General features: G+C 36.5%; 1 protein-coding gene across 1 annotated transcript in view; it reads right to left on the minus strand.

The window, feature by feature from the left end:
• The window catches only part of DPP10 (dipeptidyl peptidase like 10), a gene marked incomplete at its 3' end in the record, with an annotated part of 525,560 nt that overhangs the window by 52,555 nt on the left and 445,185 nt on the right, over positions 1-27,820 (minus strand). Inside the window, exons 7-8 of the mRNA XM_006160632.1 lie at positions 15,883-16,003; positions 7,455-7,609 (exon numbers count right to left, since the gene is read on the minus strand). Of these exons, the coding sequence (XP_006160694.1) occupies positions 7,455-7,609; positions 15,883-16,003 (276 nt within the window). The remainder of the gene's footprint in view (positions 1-7,454; positions 7,610-15,882; positions 16,004-27,820) is intronic.

Below are 27,820 nucleotides of genomic sequence, written 5' to 3' on the forward strand. Positions count from 1 at the left end.
CAGCTGGGTACTACTTTATAGTATGTTCATTCTACTCACTGGGGTTTATGCCTAGGGTCAGATTTGGGTACATGTATAGGTATGTGTCAGCTGTGCTACCTATTGGATATATTTAGACTAATTAAATTCATTGGCAGAACAATTGAATGTGGGGGGGGGGCGGAAGGCATGGAGGGCAACCATGGATGCCAGGGACAATGGAGGAGGAAGATGGGACATAGCAGAGGGTGGGGGATGGGGAATCAGGGATGGCAAGACAAAGGGCAAGGTATGCAGGATGTAAGAATTGGAAAATTATTTGCTGAGAACATGTATGTTGATGTGCTTGATTGAACCAATGCACAGTGTATTTTGGATGGAAAATTCATTGGTGTGTTGTGATAATGTATAGTGAATTAATGTAGAAAATAAAAATTAAAGAAAAAAAGAAAGTGAGTTGAATGAAAAGACCTGACAAAAATCTAAGGAGAATGATCATTTTGATTTAAAATGACAAAGAAAGGTTTACATTGAAGGAATTGGCATTGGCAAAATCAAGACCAGAAGTAACAATTCATTCTACCAGTAGTCAGTAAGAGCTTCTCAAGAACTGTTTTGTGGCACCAGTAGATGGCATAATGGCTATGTCGCTGGACTCCCATGTTGTCGACAGTTGTTCGAGTTCCAGATCGAACAACTTAAAACTCAAGCCAGGAGCATGTATGTGCGTGCCCAAAATCCTGAGAGGAGAATGGAGGAGATTTTGGCATGGCCATTCCCAGAGGGAGCAGCTTCTGGCTGTCTCTCTCTGTCTTTCCAGTAAGCGCACATGGCCTATAGCAAAAATCTCTAGAAAAAAAGAGAACTGTTTGTTCAGGTTATCACAAGAAAACAATACATCTGTGAAGCTGCATCAACTATAGGTAAGAAGTATTAAGCCAAAGAAAATTTAGGGGGCCAGCAGTTGGCATAGTGGTTAAGGCACTGGACTTCCATAGGGTTGACCACAGTTTGAGCCCCTGACTCAGAGTTTTGAAATTTATGCTGGGAGCATGTGTATGTATACCCAAAATACTTAGAGGAGAAGGGAAGAAGGGATTGCAGCATAGCTATACCCCCTTGGGGGTCATTCCTTGCTTTCTCTCTCCTCTGTCTCTCAGCAAACACGTATGCCTTATACGAAAAATTTCTATTAAAATAATAAGTCAGAGAAGGCTTGCAATAAACAGATGTGAAGAAAAAAGATTATGGAAATGATTCATACAATAAAGGGCTTCCTGGAATGCAAACTATAAGCCTGTCTCACACCAAAGACTCTGATGTCAGAGTTGTGCATTTTTTTCCCTCGACCTCAAGCCTTTCAGTGCCTAAACAATTTAGCCTTCCAATACTCTTAGTACATCATTCCTCTATTATTTACTTGCCATGTTTCTATTTGCAAATACTAACTTTATCCATGTAATTTTTAGTCAGACCATTTCTTTAGCTCAAACAGGTATGCTAAAATTCAGAGCTGGCCATAGTACTTAGCAGTGCCATTCAAAGTACTCTTCTCAGTTCATCAGCGTCAATCAGCACCACCTAAAACTGCAGGTAACAAAATTCGTGTACCCTCTTGGACCTGCACTCAGACCCAGAATCAGAATCTTAGAGTATGGGCCTACAATCTGTTCCCTAGTAAGACTTCTAGATAACTAGCCTGTAAACTTGATAAAGCACCAACTCTATATCTATCTGTTCATCTCTCTATCTCATTCTGTTCATCTGGCATACTCAATGGTTGTTATAGGTTAGCCTGCATCAGAATCATTCAGAGGCCTGGAGACTGTTAAGCCTCTGCTGAATCCCACCTCAAGCATAAGGCTGATAGTCCTGAGGCTCGTGAAATGACAACATTTGGAATTGGTTTCACTTAATCTGTGAATCAATGTAATGTGGGCCCGAATTTTGACTCTTATTTACTTGATGTGGACCACGGCAGATGATAAAGATATTTAAGTATTCTTTGATTTGATTATCAAAAGTAAAACAGATACTTCACTGAGAATATGTCATGAGCAATTTAAAAGGCATTTTTTTTTTCTGTAAATAAAAAAAACTCTCAATTTTGTTATATGGAACTAATAAAAAAGATGTACATACAGTGGATAAAATAGCATATAATTGAATTAAAAATGATAGCTTTTACGATACCAAATATTTTCTGGTTAGTAAAACTCTGTGCTTATTATTTTTTTCCCCATTCAATGCATTGATTAAAGCAAAAAAAAATTAAATTTGATCTTTCTTTGAACTCATAGCAATGAAGAAAAGCATATGACATACATTGTCAAAGATATAAATAGTTATTATCATTATCTTTAAGGCAGTTTTCTTTGTGTCAATATCACTTTAAACCTACATCTCTACAAGATTACTGATATTCCAATTAATTCCTACATGAACACAAATTAAAAGTGAAGTGCACATTTGGCTAGTTCTTAGACAAAAAGTGAGCAACTCAAACATAAGTCTATCTCCAAAATTCAGCTGTCAAGCATTATATTATCTGTTAGAATTTTATCTTTCCATAGAGTTTTGAAATTAAGCACACATTACAGGTTCAGTTGTATCGTTTAATATTTGAGGCATTTCGAGAGTTCGGAAATTAGAGAAGGTCATCTATTTGCTTTCTATGGTCACATTTGCTACAAAGACTGCAAATCCACAGATTTCCTTTCTCTATGATTCTGAAACACAAGCCTTAATAATTAACCTTATTTTACTGGCAACTAAATTGTCATTAAACAAGATAATGTTTTAATTAAGAAGATTAACCTGAGGTTACTGAGATAGAACTATGCATCTCTTTTGTGCTGAATTGCTAATGATAGGGTATTTTATGAGTTCTGAATCATGCTGAATTAAGTAAAATACAAATATATTTGTTTAGTGTATTTCATTAGTAAATCTTACCACATTAGGTATTTGCTGCACTCATTTTAATGCAGTTTAATTTAAAACACAATTTATTATGAACTCTATTTGTTACTTCAATTTTTAAGCTACCACTTTTTCAAAGTTTACGGCATAAGTTAAAGCTAATTGAAACAATGCATGTGCTATGGGAAAAACTAACAAGCCTTTTTTAAAACAAAATAGAAAATAATACGTCTGAAGATGAAAGTAACATGCATAAAATGATACTAAAATTTATTCTGAGAACAAAGATCAACACACAAAACTACTTTTTTTGAGCCCTGTTGCCTTGAGTACCTGGGCAGGTGTTCCTATTAAAAACTACTTGAGGTCTAGGGATTCTTCCTTTTGTCTTTGGCTGCTAGAATATCACTTAAAAAAATACTCTTCACAAGCAGTCATTAACTTGGAACCTTCATTTTTAAGTTTTTTTCTATTTCTTTTTTTTTTTTTTTTTTTTTAGTTTTTTGCCATAGGGCATGTAAGCACACCAGAGAACAGAGAGAAAAAGTGTATATAGGAGGTGTAGGCTAAAACTGTGACCCCTACATAGAAAATGACTAGGAATATGTGTGGCACATAGAGCTCCGCAAATATTTGTTAACTTGACAAGGAGATGTTTGATTACAACTGGAGCTTCTGAAAAAAAGAGTCTTCCAAAAACTCATGGAAATGCAAATTATGGAAAGAAAAAAAAATTTTAAAAAACCTCTTTAGGAATTTCCAATGTTTTTGCACCAAAATAAATGTGTGCTTTAATTATAGTTTTCCAAGAACTCTGAAGCCCTTAGTATAAACTGACCTCTGATAGTTTTATTGAGAGAAGCTGAATAAACAAATTTGAGTTATTCTGTTCTTAAAATAGCTGTGATTTTTGGTGCCAGCAGGTGGCAGGATGGTTAAGGTGCCAGATTCCACATAGCTGACTATAGTTCAAGTCCCAAAATCCCAGGAGGAGAATAGAGGTGAAGAGACTGAAGCATGGCCACACCCCCTAGGGGATGATTTCTCACTTTCCCTCTCTCTGTCAATGTCTCTCTGGTAAATACGTGCAAATTATCCCCCAAAACTAAAAATAAATAAACAGATAAATAAATGACTTTCATAAAAGCACTTAACCCTTTATAATTTCAATTTACCCAATAAGATCCATCAGCTAATTGATTTTCTTCTTATTTTCATTTTTTATTTCATTTTCTTTTATACATTCAATCACATTATTCAGCTTACAAAATGAGTATTTCAACAGGTGAACATTTCTCCCTAGTACAGTTTATAAACTGATTTTCGTCAGAAACCACTTCTGTTTATGTTACTCATTCCTCACTTTCTACTTCTGGATTGTGTTTGCTTCACTTCCAACACAGTATTGTAAGTTCATGAATAAAGGCATTTGAAGATAAGGATATTCATAAGGGGAAAAAGTGAGAGAAGTATTGGTGCAGGGACATCCAGGTGACCTCTGTCAGAAGGACAAAAGCTTGACTAATCACTCCAAGGTGAGGTTCACCTTGTTCATAAATTTGCAACTCTCAACCCTTCCAAAGTGGTCTTGTCTACACTCAGAGGAGTTGCAATCTTTGTTTTGACACACCAAACTAAACATATAAACTGTTTCCTAAAATATGGGTTCCCTAATTTGACTCACAACAGAGATTTTAGCATATCTTTGCTCTCAAGGTGGAGGTGTCATGACAGGTCAGTGATCAGATGTACTACAAAGGGCATTCTCCTAACAGCAGGTTGGATCTTCCCAGTGACCGATGTGGACACAGGTCCCCTTACATATCCTCACTGCTTTATAGAGGAGCACCTCTACCCCAGGCCATCTTGGTGATGCTCATCAAATGCCAACCAACAGCCATTGTGCACAGGAAGGCCTATAGTGTCTCCTGAAAAAGTGACTAACTGTTCAGTAAGGAAGTTTTTCTAAAAGCTACTGATAAGCTTTAGATGGTAAAAAGGATTGTTATAATAATAACAAAAGCACAAACTGAAAAAATAGGGGCGATTATTAAAAATCAAAATGAGGTGAAATAAGTGAAAAGTCTCTCTGAAGCATGAAGTACATTATTAGCACACATGATGTGTTTAATTGATAAGCAAACATTACTATTACGGTATGCTCACTTTTACTATTAAGCAATATTAAATAACTAATTGAATAACAAATTATTAAATATAAAGTGTCTAGCTTTGTATCGAATCTCTTCCGAATTACTTCAGAATAAATCAATTTTCTCAGAAGTTTGTACTTGTGCAACTGTCTTATCAAACTTAGGAGACATAGAAGTGTCCAAGCTTTAGCACCATAAGCCCATTACTGGATGGCAATTTGAAGCTAATGCATATGACTTTAAAAATGTGAATCACAAAAAGCCCACTGTTCTTGAGAAAATAATTACAGAAAATTGTCCTTTCTACAAAAAGTTGTTCTGATTTGTGGGGACTAGCAGTTAGCATAATGGCTATGTTGCTAGACTCCCACGTAGTCGACCACAGTTCAAGTCCCAGACGTGGTGGCTTAAACTAACGCCAGGTGCATGTGCGTGCGTGCCCAAGATCCCGAGAGGAGAATGGAGGAGAAGGGATTGCGGCGTGGCCATCCCCCCGGGGGGTGATTTCTCACTTTCTGTCTCTCTGTCTCTCTCAGTCTGTCTGGTGAGCACACGTGCCCTATAGCAAAAACCTCTCCAAAAAAAAAAAGTTGTTGTGATTTGACTGCCTTGTATGGTTTATTGAGTAGTGGGATATGCCCTTCACAGTAGGTCACTGGATCTCCATTTTCTATTTACATTTTCAGATGAACTTTCAATATCATAAGCAAATCAACTATTCTGAGCATTAATATACTTAGAAATTCCTTTCAGTTTTTTTCTGGGGAAGAAAATAGGTGTTTGTGTAATGTATAAATTGTCTTTCACCAAAAAAGTGGCTAAATTTATTTGTAATTGGAGAATTTCATGTGTGTGTATAATAACAATTCCTTGGTGAATATGATTATTTTATTGTGTGGTAAGATTGGTATTTTTTTTTCTGCAGAACACTGAATATATGTGCCTTCTAGTTTATGTCCAGAGAAGATGCTATTACATTTCAAAATTATTGAATCAGATTTCCAGAATTTTGAATTTAATACTATAACTTACAGTAGGAAGATGGGAGGGGGAAGAAAAAAAGACCGTTTAGAATCTAGAATTAAAATGCTCTTCTCATTCCTGATTCTCCATACTCCAGCCCCTTGTTCTACACCCTTGGATAATTTGAGTCTGAGGGTGGTAGGAACATGAGGAAAGTGTGAATGGCTGACCACACCTTCGCTGCAGACTTAGAGTAATGACTATGATGGAAATTTGTCTAGTACTTGGCCCACTCAATGCAATGCACAAATTCAAAGGCCGAAAACCTATCAAGCTTCAGGAAGACAAAACAAAACAGAACAAAAAACAGTAGAACTCATTTAAGAAATGGCTAAGAAAACCCAGCTTTTAAGTGAAATCAACATTCTCTTAATTCACAGATAAAATGTTTGAAGTAGAATTTTAGATCTTCCTGTAAACTATCTTTACATGGGTAATGTATGTGGGATTTATTTTGAGCCTTTTTCTTTGTTATGTAAATATGAAGAAATGCAATTTAAAAAGCAGACATTGAGTCATTAAAAATGGCATAAACCAGTAAACTTCAGATGTTTATACATCCATCTTTTAGAGCCCTAACCCAGCACTGGAATATCACTTTGTAGGTTGGTCAGGATTTCCATATTTGCATGCCCAATGAGACGATTTCATCTCTCCTACTCGTCCCAGTCTATGACTCAGTGTCAGCAGTTCTAAAGTATTTTCCATAGCATGCTCTGCTAAAGTAATGCTGATATTAATACTAATGCTAATAAATCCTTTCCTCGTGGTCTGTTCTTTATTGGTGATTTTTTAATGCGTAGTCTATTCTTCATTGAGATTCTTTATGCTTAATCTATTCCTTACCAGAGATTCTTTATGCTTAGTCTATTTTTCATAGGAGATTTATAACACACATTAACATATGGTATATTAAGTATGCTAAGAAATTATCTGAAAGAAGCTCCTTTTTTTTTTTTTTAACAAAGAACTTCCAGCTTATTTTTTCATGGCATTGCTCCTTCCTTATAACACCATTCACAGCTCATTGAATCTATCTTGAAGAAAACTGTGCTCTGCCCCTTATCTCTTCTTACCTTTTTTTTTAACTGAGCAAGTGAGAGAATAAATAAAAGAAACAAGTAAACAAACAAGAAAATGCATCAGAGGAAAAGAAATGAGCAAGAGAGAACGATCCCACTTGACAAATCATCACTACCTCCTCCTACCTAAGTACTATGTGTGCAGACCACAGTGAGCTAAAAATGACAAATCTGTCAGTAAGAAAAGGAAACTCCTTTTCCTCCAAAGACAACTTGTTCATGAACCAAGAATATCCATCGATCAAGTCACTGGTGCTGAGAGAGAAGAACAAACTAGCATTTCCACATTACCTACCTTAGGATACGGGTACTGCTTTCCTTTGGGGTACAATGCTCCAGTAAACCGAGGGATAACCATAGTAGGCACCAAGGAGTCATTTATCATCAGGAAGGCAAGTCTCTCTCCATCTGGTGACCACCAGTGGGCGATATGAGAATGCAGAAGTTCCTCTAGAACAAATGAGTGTTAATTGAAACCAACTGTAGACATGTGGGTTCAGTGACCCACAAACATCTGTCCTTGAAATCTCCATTGTACACAGTTTCTAGACAGTGTGTTGGATTTTATCATTTTCCCTGAGAATTTGCTTTCTCAGTTATCCTTTTAATGTAAGAAATAGCAGATACATAGGAAGGAAAAAATTAAGCAACAAAGTCGGGATTTTATGGACTGTCAGCAATGTAGACAGGGTAGTTTAAAGCACTATTGGAGTAAAATGAGTAAGCAATTGAATAGTAAGACATGGCCTAAGCCATATAAATGTCACCATCCATTCATATTTGCATGTAGTCATATTTCTATTTTCTTATCATCAAACAAGTTGGGAACCCAGTAAATTTATTAAGCTATTTGAAGCTCTAAGGAAATAAAATAAGAAATATGCTGAATTTATTTTATGTAATCCAAGATCCACTCTCCACTTTTCTACATTTGCTTTCTGGCCTGGAGAATTAACCTACATCAAAGGTTTTCAGAGAGAGAACATGGTGATTGTGGTGCTTTGGCAGGAGATTAGAAGGAACAGACTATTCTCTGGGCTCCATGCTTCAGGCTGGCTCCTCAGGCTGGCTGTGAACTTTAAAAGATGTCTCTATTCCTGTCAATAGAGCCTCGTCTACACAAGTCCTTCCTTCTGCCTGGCAATAGCTCATCTCTATGGTCTGAGGAGTGGTGACAGCTTGACTGCTACTAGTTTGGATCTCAGCTCTCTCCATAATGGTTTCCCTACACCTCCACCCTTGTTATTGTTATCTTTATAAATAAATTCTCTTCTAATTACCCTTTTGAATATGCGTAGTCTTCCCTTTTGAGACAATGACAGATACAGTGATAGTGCCAGTAGAAGACTTGGAAAAGAGGTCTTAAAAATTTGTTTTTGAGATTTGGTTTCTCCTGTATATATAAAAAGATTGCAATAATCACCTTTCTAAGTGGGAAGTGGAGCACTGAGCGATCCATAGCAAGGAGGAGAATCACGAGTAATCAGCTGTCACTGGCGGCAATGTGGCATAAAGTGCAGGTGAGGGAAAAGTGTAAGAACTTGCACTTGTGGCATTTAGTTGACTCAACAACGATGCCTGTTTTAGACTGTGAAACATAGTCCATGTGCTTCTCCTAATATCCCCGAGAGATTATTCAGGAAGAAAATTAAATGGAAAATATCATTGTGAAATTAGAAGTGCACATATAGAACAAAAGATCACCATGTCTTTGAGAGAAAGAGTCTGTCTCTCCTATACTTGCAGGACAGATGTGGTTGCTGTTCTACAGAACACAGTAATGTTTGTGGAGCTGCAACTCAAGTGAGGAGCTTAATTCCATTTTTCTTTTTTTTTTTGAGAGATTTTCACTGTAGGGCGCGTGCGCTCGCCAGACAGACAGAGAGAGACATAGAGACAGAAAGCGAGAAATCACCCCCAGGGGGGATGGTCACGCCGCAATCCCTTCTCCTCCATTCTCCTCTCGGGATCTTGGGCACGCATGCACACGTGCCCGGCGTGAGTTTTAAGCCACCGGGGCCGGGACACGAACCGCGGTCGACTACGTGGGAGTCCAGTGACATAGCCATTATGCCAACTGCTGGTTCCCAATTTCATTTTTCTTTCTAGCTATAATAAAGATATTGGTGAAGAAAGATTGGGACCCTGACATATAAGATAAATATATTTACATAAAGGTATGTCATGCCTATGTTTTGTGGACTAGTTCATAAATTACACACTTTGTAGAATGGTGCTGTTTGTGGCTAATTTTATGACTGAAGTTTTCAACCTCAGAATTCCCACAAGACTTTTTGCTGACAAAACCTACTACTATCCAAGAGAAGTGGATTTCCAATGGATAGAAACAGAGAATAGGAGGCAAATTACTGCTAAGGTTTTCTTTTTTTTTTTTTTTTTTTTTTTGGAGAGATTTTCGCTATAGGGCGCGTGCGCTCGCCAGACAGACTGAGAGAGACAGAGAGACAGAAAGCGAGAAATCACCCTCCAGGGGTGATGGCCACGCCGCAATCCCTTCTCCTCCATTCTCCTCTCTGGATCTTGGGCACACACGCACACACATGCCTGGCGAGAGTTTTAAGCCATTGGGTCTGGGATGCGAACCGCGGTTGACTACGTGGGAGTCCAGCGACATAGCCGTTATGTTAACTGCTGGTCCCCTAAATTACTGCCAAGGTTTAAGAGCCGGAAACACTGGAGAGCTTTTTAGAGACCTAGTAGTCTGGGATATAATAAAATATTTTTCTAAGGAGAGGGAAAATTGTTGGTACTGTACTTACACAAAAGTAAAGAAAAAGATGGATTGGATTTTGGAGACAAGATAAATTATGCTCACATGTGCTATTCTGTTTTGGTCCCCTGGGAACCTGTAAAGCTGCCAGTTCTGAATAGAACCTGTGCAACAGAGGGTTCTGCAACACCCCAAGGCCATTATGCAAACTCCTCTGTCCCTTGTTCCTTGGGACCCAAGAGATTCAATAGGAATGCCAGTGCCCATGGCAAAATAGGAGATTGTGTGGCTCCTTTGGTACCCTCCGTGTGATGAACATAGCACAGACATTTCAAGTTTTAGAGAAATACCATTTTCTCTTGTGTTGATAAATACGATCTGTTTCAAAAGTAACTGTTTACTGGGCTTTGGTAGAAAAAAATCTATGGTATGACCACAGGATATCAAGTTACTATACAACATAAACTGCTTGTCATGAACTGGTTGCTATCTGATTCACTGAAGAAGAATTTCTCTAACAGGAATGTAGTCATAATTCTATTCCTCAGAATTGGAAGCTGAAGGTTCCCTTGGCCATTTTGGTCTCATTATAGCTAGAGACCAAAAAAAAAAAAAAAAAAACACAAATCAGAAGCTATTCTGGACTTGGACTTGACAATTGATCTCATGTTCCAGAAATAAAATGCATCTTTCAAATACAAAGAACAAGAAAGAATATGTTTATAACTTAGGTGATTCACAAATACATCTTTGTCCAATAGTCCTGGTCAATGGAAAACTGAAATGATAGCCTCCTAATAGGAAGAAGTAATAGGATTGGGCAGTAATAGAGTTTTGGGTTCATCTATCAGAAAAATCAAATGAAAGGAGGATGTGGACACATGGAAGTTATTTTCCTGGCTCCCATCCATGGAAACTGTGTGGGGCAGGCTGTATTTCTCAACTGATACTCGCTGCTACTATTAATGTGAAAAATCTACAGGCTTCCTCCCTTCTGTTTTCTGAGAACTGCTTCCTCTTCCCCCAATATGAAGTGTCAATGGCTAAATCATTACTAATCATAGGTTGTGGCATTATTTTGGTCCTCAGTATGTGATCTCTTCATAGATAAAGTCTCCTTGAATTATTCTCTTTTGAACTAGACACTTTTTTCCAGTTATGGTCCTGATCCTGATTTTTATAATTACAATTTAGTTGAGGGAATGACAGACACACTGAGGAATAAAGTATGTATGTTAAGTGCCAATTGAGTGTGAACCAATTTGAAATTTGAAGGTTAGCGAGATATCCTGTTGGCTAAAGTCAATACTCTGAAAAATTTTTTAAAACTTATTTTGATTTCTGATTGTCTTTGTGAAGGAGAGTATGGCGTTCTAAAGCATATCAAAGCATAGAGTATACAATAATCATATCAAAGATACAGACATATCTACAAAGAAAGTCTCCTTGCAGGCTCTAAATTATACATGCCAAGTACTTCCCAAGAGCAAGCATGTCCTGGATTTGAGGGTACTTTTCAACAGAAATTAGATGTTCCCTACTCTCATTTATTGTAGAGTGCTCAGTGCCAAATATTCTTTCCATGAAAATGATAAAATATCAATATAATATATAAAGAGTTCTGCAACTTTCTTCAGAAACAGAGCAAATTAAAATGAGAATGAGATAAATAAAATAATCTTTAATAAGCATTTATCTAAAGATCACCCCAGATAAAAAGTCTTTAATTGCAACTAGTAAAGACATTAACTCATGAACTGAAATTTCTATGTTAAATACTCTATATTATTTACAAACTATTTTTATATATTACATTCATTCATATCTAGGGTAGGTTTTGTCTTTATTGTTTGTGTTAATTTTTTCCTCTAATTTAGAAAATCTTGCTATAGAGCAGATGGAGTTTTCAGCACATGTGATTTTATATCATGGACAGTTACACACAGCCTCAACACCAAACACTTGAAGAAAATTAACAAAGATACAACCACTGTGTTCAGATTAACATGCTATTCAGAAAAGCTAGTTGATGTTATATATTAATAGTTTATCAATTTAGATAGGATTTTCTGAGGATGTGACAGTCCTGAGGATTTGTGGTTGATTTTTCCTCCTTATTTTCCCGATTTTCTGCATGCCACTGTCAAGTTTCTTGAAAAGAATGTCTATATTCAAAACTCTCTCATTTCTCACTTAGAACTTCATCCACTGAACCTACTGATTGACATTATTTCACTGACCTAGTTGCAAATGCAAGGGTAACTTTGGAATGTACAGCTTGTTTGAGCTACAGAGACTTTAGTGCTATGGACAAGTGTCTCCTCCTGGTTTCCACGACTGCACCTCTATTATTATCTTTTTTCTCTTATCTAACAGAGAGTCATTTCCCTGGCATGCAGTAATCACTCAAAAAGATATTGTTGAAGCAAGAAAAGAATGGATGTGATTTCATGTGTTCAAGAGAAGACGAAAATAAAGTAATAGGCATTTTTACATTGCTCTCATTAAATAAAAAGATGTGGCAATTATAATTTATTGATAAGGATATTGTTTATTTGTTTGTTTATTTATTTATTTATTTTTGCTATAGGTTGCATGGATTTGCCGGATAGACAGAGACAGAGAGACAGAAAAAGAGAAATCACACCCCCTCCACGATGGGGGTTGAGGGCCATGCTGTAGTCCCTGTTTCTCCATTCTCCTCTTGGGGTTTTGGGCAGGCATGCATTTGCACCCATCCTGAATTTCAGGCTGCATGTCTGAGACTCTAACCAAGGTCAGCCATGTGGGAGTCCAGCAACATAACCCTTAAGCCATCTGCTGGTCCCAAGATATTGTTTACCTTATAAATATACCAGCCTGGTGAAAATTAAATCACAAACAAAATGAAATGTTCTGGTATTTCTGCAATATCAGTTTTAAGTTTAATCTGAATAGCAAAAGGTGTAACTTTTTCATTTACCTGTGAATGTGTGAGACTCACAGTGTCATTATAAAATATTATTACCTGTTTATCTTGCAACACTTTCCCCAACACTGTTTACTTAACCAAAATCTATAGATTTTGATTTTGTAATGATAAAAATTACTTTCTTTATTAGATAACACTCTGTAATTTTTGCCCTTAAAATTTTCATTAAAATGTGATACCCATTGGGACCAGCAATTGGTGTAATGGTTATGTCACTGGACTCCCACGTAGTCGACCACGATTCAAGTCCTGGACCTGGTGTCTTAAACTCACACTGGCACATGTATGTGTGTACCCAAAATCCCTAGAAGAGAATGGAGGAGAAGGGATTGTGACATGGTCACCCCACCGGCAGGTGATTTCTCATTTTCTGTCTCTCTGTCTCTGCCTTTCTGGCGAGTGCAAGTGCCCTATAGCATGAACATCTCCAATAAATAAATAAATAAATGCCCATAACCTGAATACATAAAGCTTTCTCAGTAGAATAGAAGCCCAAATTCTCTCAGTTAAGGAGCAAGTCAGTAAAGTAAACAGAGTGTACAATAAGAATACCCGTATTTCAGTGAAAATGAATAGACGTTAAGGATCACATTTTGTCACTCAAAGTAGCATCCCGGCACACTGGGAAATGGCCACACTCCTATAAAATAACTTTTCTCATCTCTGAAATCTACAGCTTTTTGTGAATGCTTGTTAACTGTGACAGCCAGTCCCAAACCAGAAGCCAGAGTCATTCCTGACTCTTAATCTGCCCCATCCATATAGCCACGAAGACTTATTTTATTACCAGATCAATTTTAGAGTCTTCCCTCCTTTTTACTGTTTGAAACCTTGTTCCACTGCTCATTATCTCTTGATTGAACACAGAAGAACTCTTATAACTACTCACTGATTCTGTCTGCTATTTGATTCTAGCTTCACACTGTGGCCAAAATGATCTATTTATGCAGAAGATCTAATCTTGTCACTCTCTTCCTGAAAAGCTACTAGTTTTCCCACTCATTAGTAGAAAATGTGATAGAAATCCCAGATCACTATTAGAGGTCACCATCTTTTGATTCTGGCTGCCTCCCGTTGTTTCAAATTTCATGCCTCAATAATATAAAGCGGATTTTAGTTTCTCAGACACATGCTGTGCTATTTAACTCTTCCGTAGTTTTGCAAGCTGTAACCTGCTTGGATTTTCCTTCCTACTTTCTTCCTTCAGGCTAAACTCAGGTTTCTTCTTTAAGGAAGTCTTACTCCTTGTCTCCTCCATAGAATGCTATGTTTACTGAGATTCATCTATAGTACTTACCACACTACATTGCCATGATTTCTGCCTCTGTCTGGGTCTGACACAGTACCAACATTTTGAAGATAAAAGGTACATATTAGTCTCTGCACTCCTCTAGCGTAAAGGCATCAGCGCTGCTACCAAGGTTCTCAGAACGATCCCGGTTTCAAGGGTGTTCTCTGCCTGTGTCTTCAATTCAGTGGGCCATCTCAGGCCACGCTAATCACTTATCCGTTTGAAATAGGAAAATATGAGTGAGCCTCTGTCAACTTTAAACCAAAGAACCTACTTATCTACTTTTGTATTGTTTTTTAAAAAAACGTGAATAATATAATTTTGATATTGTTGTAGTAGCTCTCAGTACTTCTCAAATAATCTATAGACTAAAAATATGATTCGATACTAGCATGTACACAGAAATATACTGTGTACATGTATATTTATATATTTATATTTCTGTGTGTGTATATATGTGTGTGTGTGTGTGTGTGTGTGTGTGTGTATCAAGGCTACAACAACCCTTCCCCAATTAAATTACTCCACTTAGCAAAATTCATCACTTGAATGAAAGGTCTTTGACTAGTACATTTTTTGGTACTCTGTTATCTCTCTCTCTCTCTCTTTTTTTTTTTTAGAGAGGTTTTTGCTATAGGGTGCATGTGCTCACCAGAAAGACAGAGAGAGAGACAGAAAGCAAGAAATCACTCCTGGTGGTTGGGGGAAGGGGGGGTGGCTATGCCACAATCCCTTCTCTGCCATTCTCCATTCAAGATCTTGGGTACACATGCACACACATCTGGCTTGCGTTTAAGCCACCAGGTCTGGGACTTGAACTGTGATTGACTACATGGGAGTCCAGCAACATAGCCATTATGCCAACTGCTGATCCCTACTCTGTTGTATCTTAATACCTAAACGAATACCTGGAATATAGTAGATTTTTAATAATATTTGTTGATTGAGAGAATGAATGAATGCCCCAAATGATTCTCTTTTCTTATGGAATGAAAAGTACAGAATCTGAAGTAGAGAGATTGAATTTGCAGATATTAATCAAAAAAATAAATTTGAGGTTTTGTATGATTCTTAGCTTTAAAAATCTAATCAAACAGACTAACTTAATTTAAAGCTTGATATATTTTGCCAAGATGAGTTGCAGAGTCCGAAACCTGTGTATTGAATTCAAGCTTTAAATCTTCCTCAGGCGATCTGCACTCAGAACTCAGTTATCAATTGGTACATGATTAAAACTAGAGATTTCCATCATCTTATTCATTTTTATATTCCCAACTGTTACTAAAATTTGATTCAACAGTTACTGAAAATACCTATTTATATAAATTTTACTTAACTACTTATGCAAAGGATTGCTAAATGTGCAACAGAGTCCTTAATGCAAATAACTACAATCATGTGATTTTCTTTAATTTTTTTCAGCTGTAAAGTTTTTGTTTCTTTTCTCCAGAGCTTCAGGGAAATTAACCATCTAATTCTACAGTGATGTAGCAGTGTAAGAAACTAATTCACTTTCATTAGTTAAATGTCATAAAACATAAAATCTACCTTCTTGAACTACTTATATAAAGTCCAAATATGACCACATGCAAAGATATGAAAGCATGACGGTGATTTTGAGAGTGATTGAGGAGGAGGAATAGTGCTGTATGTATTGCTCTGGAATGATCAGATTTTTCTTACAGATTTTGTCATTTGTATTCTTTTAACTCTAAATCTGTTCAACTCACCTTCATATAGCCAGTCAGCAATCCCATTGAAAATAATCCCTTCTTTTCCTGAAGATGTCAGTCGCAATGAACTGCTTTTTATATCCGGTTGATAGTAAATATTATTTTCAAAAATATAAATCTGGATGGGGAGACATGTGGAAAAGAAAATGCCCAACTTGTTAATATGACTTTTTAAAATGCTTATATTACAGAATGATCACATTTTTAGTAGTCATATGCTTTCAAGTTGTTCTTATTTAATACATACTTTTATTGCTTTCAATTCTTCAGGGTTGTTTCTTTTTCTGTTATATCAGTATTAAATTGTCATTTGAAAATGACCTGACACCTGGTATTGAAGTTTTTAAATCCATATTTGAGCAATAATATTTCATCTACTTAATCATCTCTCTCCCATACAACAAATTTGGTGTGGCTTTTAGATGGCATGCTGCTACTTAAGTGACCAAGAGCAGAGACTAGATGTCATTTTAGGAATACCCAATGTACTTCTTGAAATGCTTCCATAGGTGTTTTTGTTTTTACCAAAATGAATTTGACAATCAATAAAATAAGATTTAAGGATGCTTTTTTTTTTAAGAGTGTTTTTTGGTTTGTTTTGTTGTTTTGTTTTCCATAGGGTACATGTACTTGCCAGAGAGAGACACAGACAGTGAAAGGAAAAGGGGAGTATTGACCACACCATAATCCCTTCTCTTCTATTCTCCTCCTGGGATCTTTCTAATTCTATTCAGTTCAATTCACAGATATACTGATAATAGGAAAAGATTAAAACATTTCTTTGAACTAAGCAGAATACAACTCTCCATGCCCCAGTCTTCCCTGGCAACTCTTTCCTAAATAGCATAGCAAGATTAAGAATCTTGCGCTGTAGAATACACTAAGTTTTGATTTGAACATATTACAGAATCTTCTAAAATAGCACCAGCAAAATAGTACCCCAACAGCAGAAATAACAGTGGAAATTAAACGAAGTCCACATGGAATACATGTTTTGGTATAGATAATTCAGGATAAGATTACTTATAATTAATTTTTTAAATGTCAGACATTTGAGGTTGCTGGCCTATGTGATATAACCTTCCACACAACCACATTTCTCCCACATGTTGGAGGAAATAGAACATTTTCCAGGCAAGTCAACCTTCTACTTAAATCAATCACTCTACTAAGAAGGTGGTTGATGGTCTAATGTCCCATTATCCCTACATGCTACAGGATCATTATACAACACACAGAGCACAAACACAAGAAATTTCAAAACAATTGTCTAGGTAATTATGAGGTCTTAGTTTTTTTTTTTGGAGAGGTTTTTGCTATAGGGCGCGTGCGCTCGCCAGACAGACAGAGAGAGACAGAGAGATAGAAAGCAGGAAATCACCCCCCAGGGGGGATGGCCACGCCGCAATCCCTTTTCCTCCATTCTCCTCTCGGGATCTTGGGCATGCACGCACACGCGCCCGGGGTGAGTTTAAGCCACTGGGTCCGGGTCGACTACTTGGGAGTCCAGCGACATAGCCATTACGCTAACTGCTGGTCCCGAGGTCTTAGTTTTTAAACTGTGGTGTACACCAGTAACACAAATAATTCTAATATCTAGAAAATTTCATGGATATTCTATTTTGAATGTGAGGATATGGCAAATATTTATTAGTGGGTATATCCAATTAATTATTCCATCACTACTTGCCTTTACATTACAGGTGAGAATGCTAATATCAAAATAATAATTTTGGTGAAAAAAACAAAGACAGCATTGTACTGTAGGCTACTTGAAAGCAGGAGGTTTATAACCAGGCAGCCTAAATGTAAAATTTTAGTGACCTTGATAATTGTCTAATCTTTTAGATCTCAGTCTTCACCATTATGAAATGCTGATAAGACTCACACCTGCCTCACAGATCTGTTGTGAAGGATAAACAAGATGATAAACATAGAACATATACACATGACTATTTCTAAAAGCACAGTTGACTTCATACAAAATAACATGGTTCAAGAGCCCAAGCTTTTTGTAGGCCACAAACTCTAAAATAAACTTCTGGGGACCAGCAGTTGGCGTAATGAGTATGTCGCTGGACTCCCATGTAGTCGACTGTGGGTCAATTCCTGGACCCAGTGGCTTAAACTCACACCGGGCACGTGTGCATGCATGCTCAAGATCTCGAGAAGAGAATGGAGGAGAAGAGATTGCGGTGTGGCCATCACCCTGGAGAGGTGATTTCTTACTTTCTGTCTCTCTATCTCTGTCTTTCTAACAAGTGCACATGCCCTATAGCAAAAATAGCTCCAAAAAAAAGAAAAAAGAAACAAAAAAAGAAACCTCTGAAGCTTCAGTTGAATTATAAATTATCTCAAACTATTGGCCAGTAGTACATATTACGTTGGTTAAATAAGTATTGGGATTAGTAGTAGAATAGCAGTAGCCAAAAGAAGGAGGAGATGGAAGACAAGTATTAACACATGACAATTTTTGTGTTCACTAAGTTAAAAAATCTGAAGATAAGAACATGAAATAGAAATGAAGAATAGTTTTGGGAGACGGGCCAGCAGATGGCATTGTGGTTAATGCTTAAAGCGCTGAACTCCCTCATGGTTGACTGAAATTTGAGTCCTGAAACTGGAGGCTTGAAAATCACTCCAGCTACATGTGCATGCATGCCCAAAATCCCAGGGCGACAAGGGATTTTGGTGTAGCCATACTCCCTAGGGTATGATTTCTCACTTTCCTTCTCACTGTCTGTCTTTTTCTCCTAAGCGCACATGCTCAATGAGGAAAAAAACAAACAAACAAAAAACAAAACACACACACACACACAGAAAAGAAAAGAAAAGAAAAGAAAAGAAAAGAAAAGAAAAGAAAAGAAAAGAAAAGAAAACCCTAAACAATAATAATGCTATTGAAAGCACTTGACAAACATGGGTAGAGGCAGAAGTTTGAGAATTATCTCTTGGGTAACAATGGAAGTTTAATTTAATTATTTTCACAACCTTTAATAACTGAGGGGGAAAACAACAAACAAACAAACAAAAACTACTAACAGGACCAGCAAGTGGCAAGTGGCATGGTGGTTAAGGGTTAAGGTGCTGAACACTCCCACATGGTCAACCATGGTTCAATTCCAGGACCTGGTGTCTTGTTTTATAACTTTCCTTCTCTCTCTCCCTCTCTCTCTCTCCCTCTCCCTCTCCCTCTCTCTCTCTGTGTGTGTGTGTGTGTGTGCGTGTGTGTGTGCGCACGTGTGTGTGTGTGTGTCTTGCTCTGGTCCAATTAAAAAATAAATGAATGAATAAATTAAATTAAATTAAATTAATAATTCTTTAAAAAAAGAGCAAAACTACTAACTTTATTCTAGTCATTTAAAGCATGAACATTGTATCTTTTGTGTACGATCTCCTTTTGCCTTTCACAGACAGTACCTGACTTACACAGTATTCCTCACTTGGAAGGAATTCTTTTTTTTGTGACTGAAACTTCGAAAAATTTGTCAGTAATAAGATCATCCACACACCTATTTACCAAATAGAGCAAAGTTCAAGTCAATGTAATTAATAAAATCTTCACGACTTCAGCAGATGTATGAATTATCCAAAACTATTGACCAGTAATTGCATTTATATTTGAAGATGGGATGATATTCAGAATCCTTATGAAATTTACATCTGCTTCAATGTAAAAGAATGAGCAATACGAAATTGGAATTTTAATACCATTCCACTGAAAGTTGTAATACCAGAGAATGTTTTGAAGATCTCTCTCTCTCTCTCTTAAGTGAATTGTCTTCATGAAAATGTATATTTATAATCACCTAACTCCTTTACAATAATTAAGATTTTTTTTCCCCTGCAATTGTAATTGTTTCAAGTATTAATCACTAACCATAACTGCTGCCTCAACTATTTGAGAGCTGTGAGTATTCCCAGGTACTATCTGACACTTCGGTAAAATTTCACTGGGTCCAAATGGCAACCAAGAAGCCTGCAACTAGATGTAAATCACATTGAAAACATGACAAACACTAAGGACATTTACCCTAATGTCACTGATTAAATTGTCATAATATTTTGATACTATTAATAAATTCCATTGATGAGCTACCTAAACAACATAACACATAGAAATAGATAGCTATTTGCCCATCTGATTTTTTAATTTATAGAGTAAGCCAAATACCCATTTAAAAAAAAAAAAAAAGCAATGGTCTTAACACACACCCCAAATCACTCAAAATTATTAAAATTTTTATAAGGAAACAAGAGGATAATCTACACACTTTGTGCTGAATGATGCCACCTTAGAAATGTTAATACATTTTTCAAGAAATTATTCTAGTCAATGTGTTAGTCAATTCTGCTGTCACCCCATCACTGGACACAATATGCATATCTGCTGGGTAGGTGTCTTTAAGAGCCAGTCTCCAGTTCATTACCTTCCTTTCTACCTGCCACAATCACTACCAAATGCTCCAAATGCTGGACACCTGGCAGCCTGGATTGCTAGGTGAGGAGACAGCGAGCAGACCAACTTGTGATGGACATCTTACAAGAAATAAACAATTTGATATGGAAAGCAATTAATATTTGGAGGTTGAAATTCATACCAATGAAAATTAACCTACTGTGACTGCTACAACCAGTGACAATAGTTGATAGAGACTTAACCATAGCAACACTTTTGCAAACCTTTAGCCAGCATGAGAGTAAAAAAAAAAGCAAGATGAAGAAATATAACCAAACATTACATGTAGTTTTGCTAAAATATTAATAAAAAGTTATTCCACCTTCACTGCTTTGCATAATCTTTCATGACATTTAAAATTAAAAAACTGAATTTTTCAAAATCTCCATGCTTATAATGGTGTCAAAGGATTTGTGAAGTTACAACATTTGAAATGCCTTCTGTTATGACCTGTTCCATGGGAGGTGGGGGGAATGTAAATTGAAGGACTGTCCTAGATAACACCTATTACCACCAGAGATGTAGCAAGCCACGTTATTTCCTCGTTTCGTTTCGTTGTGAAGCTATAAAGTAGTGTGGCTGCCTGGGGATGTACTATGTCAATTGATAACAAAATACATACCATCTTATCAGCAGCTTCAAACCTGCAATCTTGACATGTGGACAACAACAAAATACCAATATGTAGGGAACAATGGACAGTGACATTTATTTCAGCAACTTTTCAGATGGCCAAAAAGAAGTGCGTCCATAATATCCCATTATATGTGAATGCCTACATGGATTTATTATCCATCCACACTGTAATAACATTCAGACTTGGAAGACAATAAATTAGTGCTACTTACATTGGCTTAGAAAAGTTTCACTAAGATATTGTCAAGTGACAAAGCAAAACACCAAACAAACGAAAAATAAGATCAATGTAAACTGATTTTTGTGCACCAGGCTTTGACCATACTAATGCAAACTTATACTAGCAGGAATATCACCAATATGCATTTGTATATTTTCTGTCAGTACTCAACCTCACACCTTTCCCTCTACAGTCTTTAATCATTGTGAGTGGTTAGAAGTCAGACATTCATGTTACCAAGACTTATTTGCAAACTAGTCTTCTCAGTGTCTTTTGTAGGTGAGTTCTAGTTACTTTCTGTAAAAAGCAGAGAGTTGTACTCAACCTCACACCTTTCCCTCTACAGTCTTTAATCATTGTGAGTGGTTAGAAGTCAGACATTCATGTTACCAAGACTTATTTGCAAACTAGTCTTCTCAGTGTCTTTTGTAGTGAGTTCTAGTTACTTTCTGTGAATTCCAGAGAGTTGCAGGAGTTAGGAACTAGAAGCGATTTGCACCTGATAGTGGCTCTAGCATGCCAGTTTCAACAACAGTGGCTTGGTGGTAGCGGTGAGAGTATCAGCAGGGGTGATTGAAGTGTGGGCTCCCAGGTTCTTCCTTGATAATGGGAAAGCGGGTTAATAAGTTCTGGGCATCACTACTTAGAGTCCTCCAGCCATTCAGCATGATTTGTAACCATTATCTACATTAAATCTCTTCTATTTGAAATAGCTAGAGCAATTTCTGTTTACCTGACTAGAAACTCTTACTGAATCAGTGCAAAGGTGTATAAATAAATGTTTGGACAGTATTATACATATAGAGAAAATATGCCTGTCTTTTATTTTGGGTTTCTTTGTTAGAGGGTGGATATAGTTTGGGAGTGAAGTGGAAAGCAGGTAGTAAAGAAGAAAAGTTGAGGGAAATACACTAAGAATGCTTTTCAAACAATTTTATTTTATTGTGGTGAGAAAAAAATACATGAGTTCTATAAGTTAAATGAGCAGCAGATCTCTAGAACTTACTCATTTTGCTTAGTTGAAACTTTAGCTTGTTGGTTAGTAACTTCCCATTATTTCTTCCTCTTAGCCCCTGGAAACAATTATTCCATTATTTAAGTTTATCAATTTATTTTAAATTCCATATATTAATGGATTTATGCAATATTTTTCTTTCTATGACTAGTTTATGTCCTTACCTTAATGTTCTCTAGTTTAATCCATGTTGTTGCATATTACAGAATTTCAATCTTTTTTTTTAATTAAAAAAAATTGTCTTATGCTATGTGTACTCACAAGAGACAGAGACACAAAAAGAGAGGAAAAATGAGACACCACATACCAGGGGACAGGGGTTGGCCACACTGCAATTCCTTTTCCTCTATTCTCTTAAGATTGAATTTCATAGGGGCCAGCAGATAGCTCTCAGTTACGTTGCTAGACTTCCACATGGGCAACTGTGGTTGAGTCCTGGATCCAGTGGCTTGAAAATCACACCAGGCATGTGTGCATGCATTCCTAAGATCCGGGAAGGAGAATGGAGGAGAAGGGATTTTGGCGTGGTCAAAACCTGAGAGTGATTTTTCACTTTCCCTCTCAATGTCTCTGTCTCTCTCTCTCAGGCAAGCACATGTGCCCTAAGGCAAAAAACCTCTCTCTCAAAAAAAAAAAAAAATAGAATTTCACCTTTTTAAAGGCTCAGTAGAATTACATGGTATGTATACAGCTATTCTTTATCTATTCATCTGTTGATAGACATTTAGTTTATTCCCACATCTTATGAATAATACTGAAATGAATATAAGAGTGCTAAAATTTCTCTGAAACTTTAATTTCCAATTCTTTGGTTAAATACCTAGATGTACAGTTGCAGGATTATGTGGTAGTTCTGTTTTTAATAATTTTGAGAAATTTACATGCTGTTTCCATAATGGCTGCCACATTTTACATTCCCACCAACTATGTGCAAAGGGCCCAATTTCTTGATATCCTCTAGAACACTTGTCTTATTATAAATAATATAATACATTTTTATTTTTTTTTTCTATGTTAAGATTCTTTTGGTGACATGAAAGAAGCTTCTAAACAAGCTAAGAAAAAAGTATTTTTGTTTATAATTAGACTATTTAACGTGAAAACACCAATAATACTTGGTGTGAGGCAACCAAAACTCATATCCAGTGTTACCATACCCAGTTGGGAGGATTACATGGTATAATCACTTTGCAAATCTTTTTAAGTTTTTACTCTAGCAAACCGTATATGTATAACATTATGATTCAGTAATTCCACTCCAAAGTATGTACCTAAGAAAAATGTGTATGAATGGATAAATTTATTGATTTCTGTATCTTTACATGCAGATGCTCCTTGACTTACTATAGTTATACCAATAAACCCACTGATTGTAAGTGGAAAATATCTTAAGTCAAAAATATATTTAATAAAAAATATATTTAATACTCCTAAACTATGAAACATCATAGTTTAATCTAGCCTATCTTAAACGTGCTCAGAACATTTACATTAGCTGACAGCAGGCAGAATCACGTAACACAAACCGTATTTTATAGTAATGTATTAAGTAACTTATTAATATATTAAATAATGTACTGAAAGTGAAAAACAGAATGTTTTGCTATCACTGCCCAGCATCATGAGAGAGCATCATCCACATCTTATGGCATATTGCTAGCCTGGGAAAAGAGCAAAAATCAAAGAATGATTTCTACAGAATACATATGGCTTTTACACCATTGTGAAGTCAAAAGCCTATGGGTTGAATTATCTTAAATCAGAAAACATCTGTATATATCAAAAGACATAAAGAATCCTCAATGTGGAGCTATTTGCAATAGCTAATAATGATGTTACAAGTCAGGATAATGATTAGGCCTGTTAAGGGCAGAATGGAAGTTTTCTGTGATATCAACAGTGTTCTGCTCCTGATTCAGGCATCATAAAGAGAGAAGTGTTCACAAGTTTCAGTTTTCAATACTTTACTTCCTAAGTGCTAAAATAAACTAAGACAACATAGAAAAATGTCATACAGAACTTATAATTCAGAATTTATTGTAAATTTAGAAGATTCTGGGGGCCAGCAAGTGGCATGGTGGTTAAGGTGGTTGGATTCCACATGATTGAGCATGGTTTAAGTCGTGGGCCCAGTGGCTTGAATATCACACTGGGCACATGTACATGCACACCCAAAATCCCAGGAAGAAAATGGATGAGAGTGATTGCAGTGCAGCCACCTCATCTGGGGAGTGATTTCTCACTTTCCCTCTCTCTGTCTCTCTCCTCTCTGGCAAGCACATGTGCCTTATGGCAACCCCCTCCCCAAGAAAAAAAGAAACCTAAATAAATAATAATAATAATAATAATAATAATAATAATAATAATTCTGCTTTCTTAATTTACCAGGCTGTAATAAACTATGGGTATTCATTTATGTAATGCAAAGCAAAGCTGTGAGCACAAGCTAAATACTTTGATTACCTCTAACATTTTGGCCCTAAATAAATCTTTCTGCTGATTATAAAATACTGCTTTCATTTCTCTACAGGACCATCTCTAGGATATGGTACAACTCACTGAAATCATTCATGTCACTTTCGCATCAGTACCTGACATTCCAGAAATAGAATCACTATCAGGGGACTCTTATCCCTTGACATATGCAATTATTCATATTATGAAGCCCTTTCAAAGAGTTCTTATTTCTTAAAGTCTTTACAGAACATTATGCATTTTCAAAGATGTGAAATATATTCCTTTGTCTTAAATTCATAAATATGTAAGTCACTTTCTAGTCCCAAAGTCCTTTTTCCATGCTTTTTCAGGAGACAAATGGATGCCAGTAAAAGTTAACAAAATGACCAGTTCTGATCAATGAAATGTAATCGCAGACTGTCTCTTGGCTATGTCAGTTCATATAGATTCATTTAGTATGAGTGATAAAAACTTTGTGACAAATAGATCATTTTGATAATTAACAATATTAATAAAATATTTTTGGGTCCCAAGAAATAAGCTAGAACTCATAGGATATAAATAGTCGATAGTATTATTATTTTTTATTTATTTATTTTTGGAGAGTTTTTTCCTATAGGGCACATGCACTCACCAGAAAGACAGAGAGAGACAGAGAGACAGAAAGCGAGAAAGCACCCCCACAGCAGATGGCCATACCACAATCCCTTCTCCTCCATTCTCCTCTCGGGCACTGTTGTAATGCTGCTGTTCAAGAAAAGCTAGATCCTGCATGGTGATATTTGTTCAAATCCCCAGCCTTGTCAGTTTGAATCATGCAGGGCATGGGTACAAGTGCCTAAGATCCAACTATTTGGAAGACTGAAGAAAGTGGATCATGGCATGACCAGATGCTGTGGAGGATGTTTATCTCTTTCTCTCTCTCTCTTTTTATTTCTCTCTCTCACACACAGTACTCTATCATGAATAAATAAGGAAATAAATAAACCACAATCAAGTTAAAGATATTGACCAATATATTTGTACATAGATATTCTTATTTTTAAATTACTTGAAGCCAATAGTAAGTTATTGACCACAAAGAAACAATCATAATTTAGAAAAACTCAAGCATTCTTACATAGTTATCATGAAAGGGAGCATCAGCATTTAAAGATGGTAAATTTAATCACCTTTCCCACATTCCCACTGTAGCAGCCACATAGGGTACATTTTCTGTCTTATTTGACCACTCTCATCTGATTTTCTTTTCTATTTTGGAAGAACTTTGGATTATGTAAATAGTAGGAAATAGTCCAGTCTTTGATTATAAATACAAAAAGCCAGATGGAACATCCCTAAGTTATGTGTCCATCATGACTGAATCTTTTTTTTTTTTTTTCTATAGGGCACATGCGGCCACCAGGAAGACAGAGACAGAGAGCAAGAAAGTGAAAATCACACCACCCCCACCCCAGGGAGGATGGCCACGCCACAATCCCTTCTCCTCCATTCTCCTCTCGGGATCTTGGACATGCACACACGCCCGGCAAGAATTTAAACTACTGGGTCCGAGACTCGAACCGCAGTTGACTACATGGGAGTCCAGTGACATAGTCATTATGCCAACTGCTGGTCCCAAATGAATCTTGAAGGAATAAAGTAGCAGATGAGAACTGATCAACAAAAGTAACCACAGCCCTCTAGGGTCCAGTAAAGGAAGAGGTGAATACCAACTGATGTTGCTGGTTGCAATACCCTAGTCAAAATGTCCTGAACACATTCCAGTTTTCAACAATGTCCTGGCCCCTGTTCATTTTCCAGTCCTAGAATTCCAACTGTCTCATTGATTCAGAGAGCTTTCAGACATATTTTAATGATTTTATTTATTTATTTATTTATTTTAGTGATGTGAGTCTGAGTCCAGTTCTGTGGCTTACCCTCAGGAAGCCTAATTAGCATGTGGCATGTGACAGTTTAACCTTCAAATCCACATGAGTAAGAGAGTTCTTCACTGCTGCATTTGTTGGTAATGAGCTGAACTGATCTCTCTTTTTTCTCAGTTATCCACTGTCCTTCTCATGCATCCAAAAATTAGCAGTAGTATGCTCACATGCATGCTAGTTATTGATGTTAAATTTTTTTATATTTGCATTTTAACTCTTTGTATTTCAAATGGAGACTCCTAAATTCTTAAAAGAGATTCCATGAAGGAGGGTTGAGGGAAACTGGAAGAAATTTTCATATGCTTATCAATGGGTCTGTGCCTAATGCTTTCCAGTTTATGGGTATGGTGATAAGAAAACAAATTGAAAAATTCAGAAGGTGGAACCAGGCTTGGTTATCTCCCATGAACATTTTCTCCACAGCTCTAGACACTTTATTCTACTTCATGCAATTTCAAGGCAAACTTGGCCACAAATGAAAAACATAGTTTTTTTTTTATTCAATTCAGAAACATCCAGACATTTTTGCTATATCCTTAAAAAACACTGGATACCAGTAAAATAATCGTAGAAAAGTGCATTTGGTAAGAAAATGCCTATGTCCAGCGTTTGTTTATTTATTCTAGTTAATGTTCTTATGAACTTAAATTTAATTGAACCAATGATAAACTGAGGTTGAGAATCTTTTAAATTCAAACATAATTTGGATACAGAATAAAAGATGACTAACAATTTTCCTGTGTGTTTTCTTTCCCCCTCAGTGAGATTCTGTAGAATTGGCTCTCCCTTCTGCTTTAGTTAATTTGTCTGTTACAGTGTGATACAACTACATACTACCCAGGATGCATGCATAAATAAAACATAACATAATGATTGCTTCTTGTTTAGAAAACAAAAGCATATAAGAGGGTGTTTTTAAAAAGTATTTCTTCTTGAGACCAGCAGGTGGTGTAATGGTTATATTGTTGGACTCCCAAGTAGTCAACCATAGTTAGAGTCCTGGAGACCTCACAGCAGGTGATATGCGTGTGTGCTCAAAATCCTGAGAGGAAAATAGAGAAGGGACTGTGGCATGGCTATCCTCCTTTGGGGATGATTTCTCACCCTCTGTCTCTGTCTCTGGAGAGTATATGTGCTCCATAGCATAAATCTCCCTTAAAAAAAGTATTTCTTCTCTTTTAAGTTTATTTTAATTCATTTCTTGCATAAGTGAAAGAGAGAGC

The sequence above is a fragment of the Tupaia chinensis genome, unplaced genomic scaffold (assembly GCF_000334495.1).
Source record: "Tupaia chinensis unplaced genomic scaffold, TupChi_1.0 Scaffold000700_1, whole genome shotgun sequence".
Taxonomy (NCBI): Eukaryota; Metazoa; Chordata; class Mammalia; order Scandentia; family Tupaiidae; genus Tupaia; species Tupaia belangeri.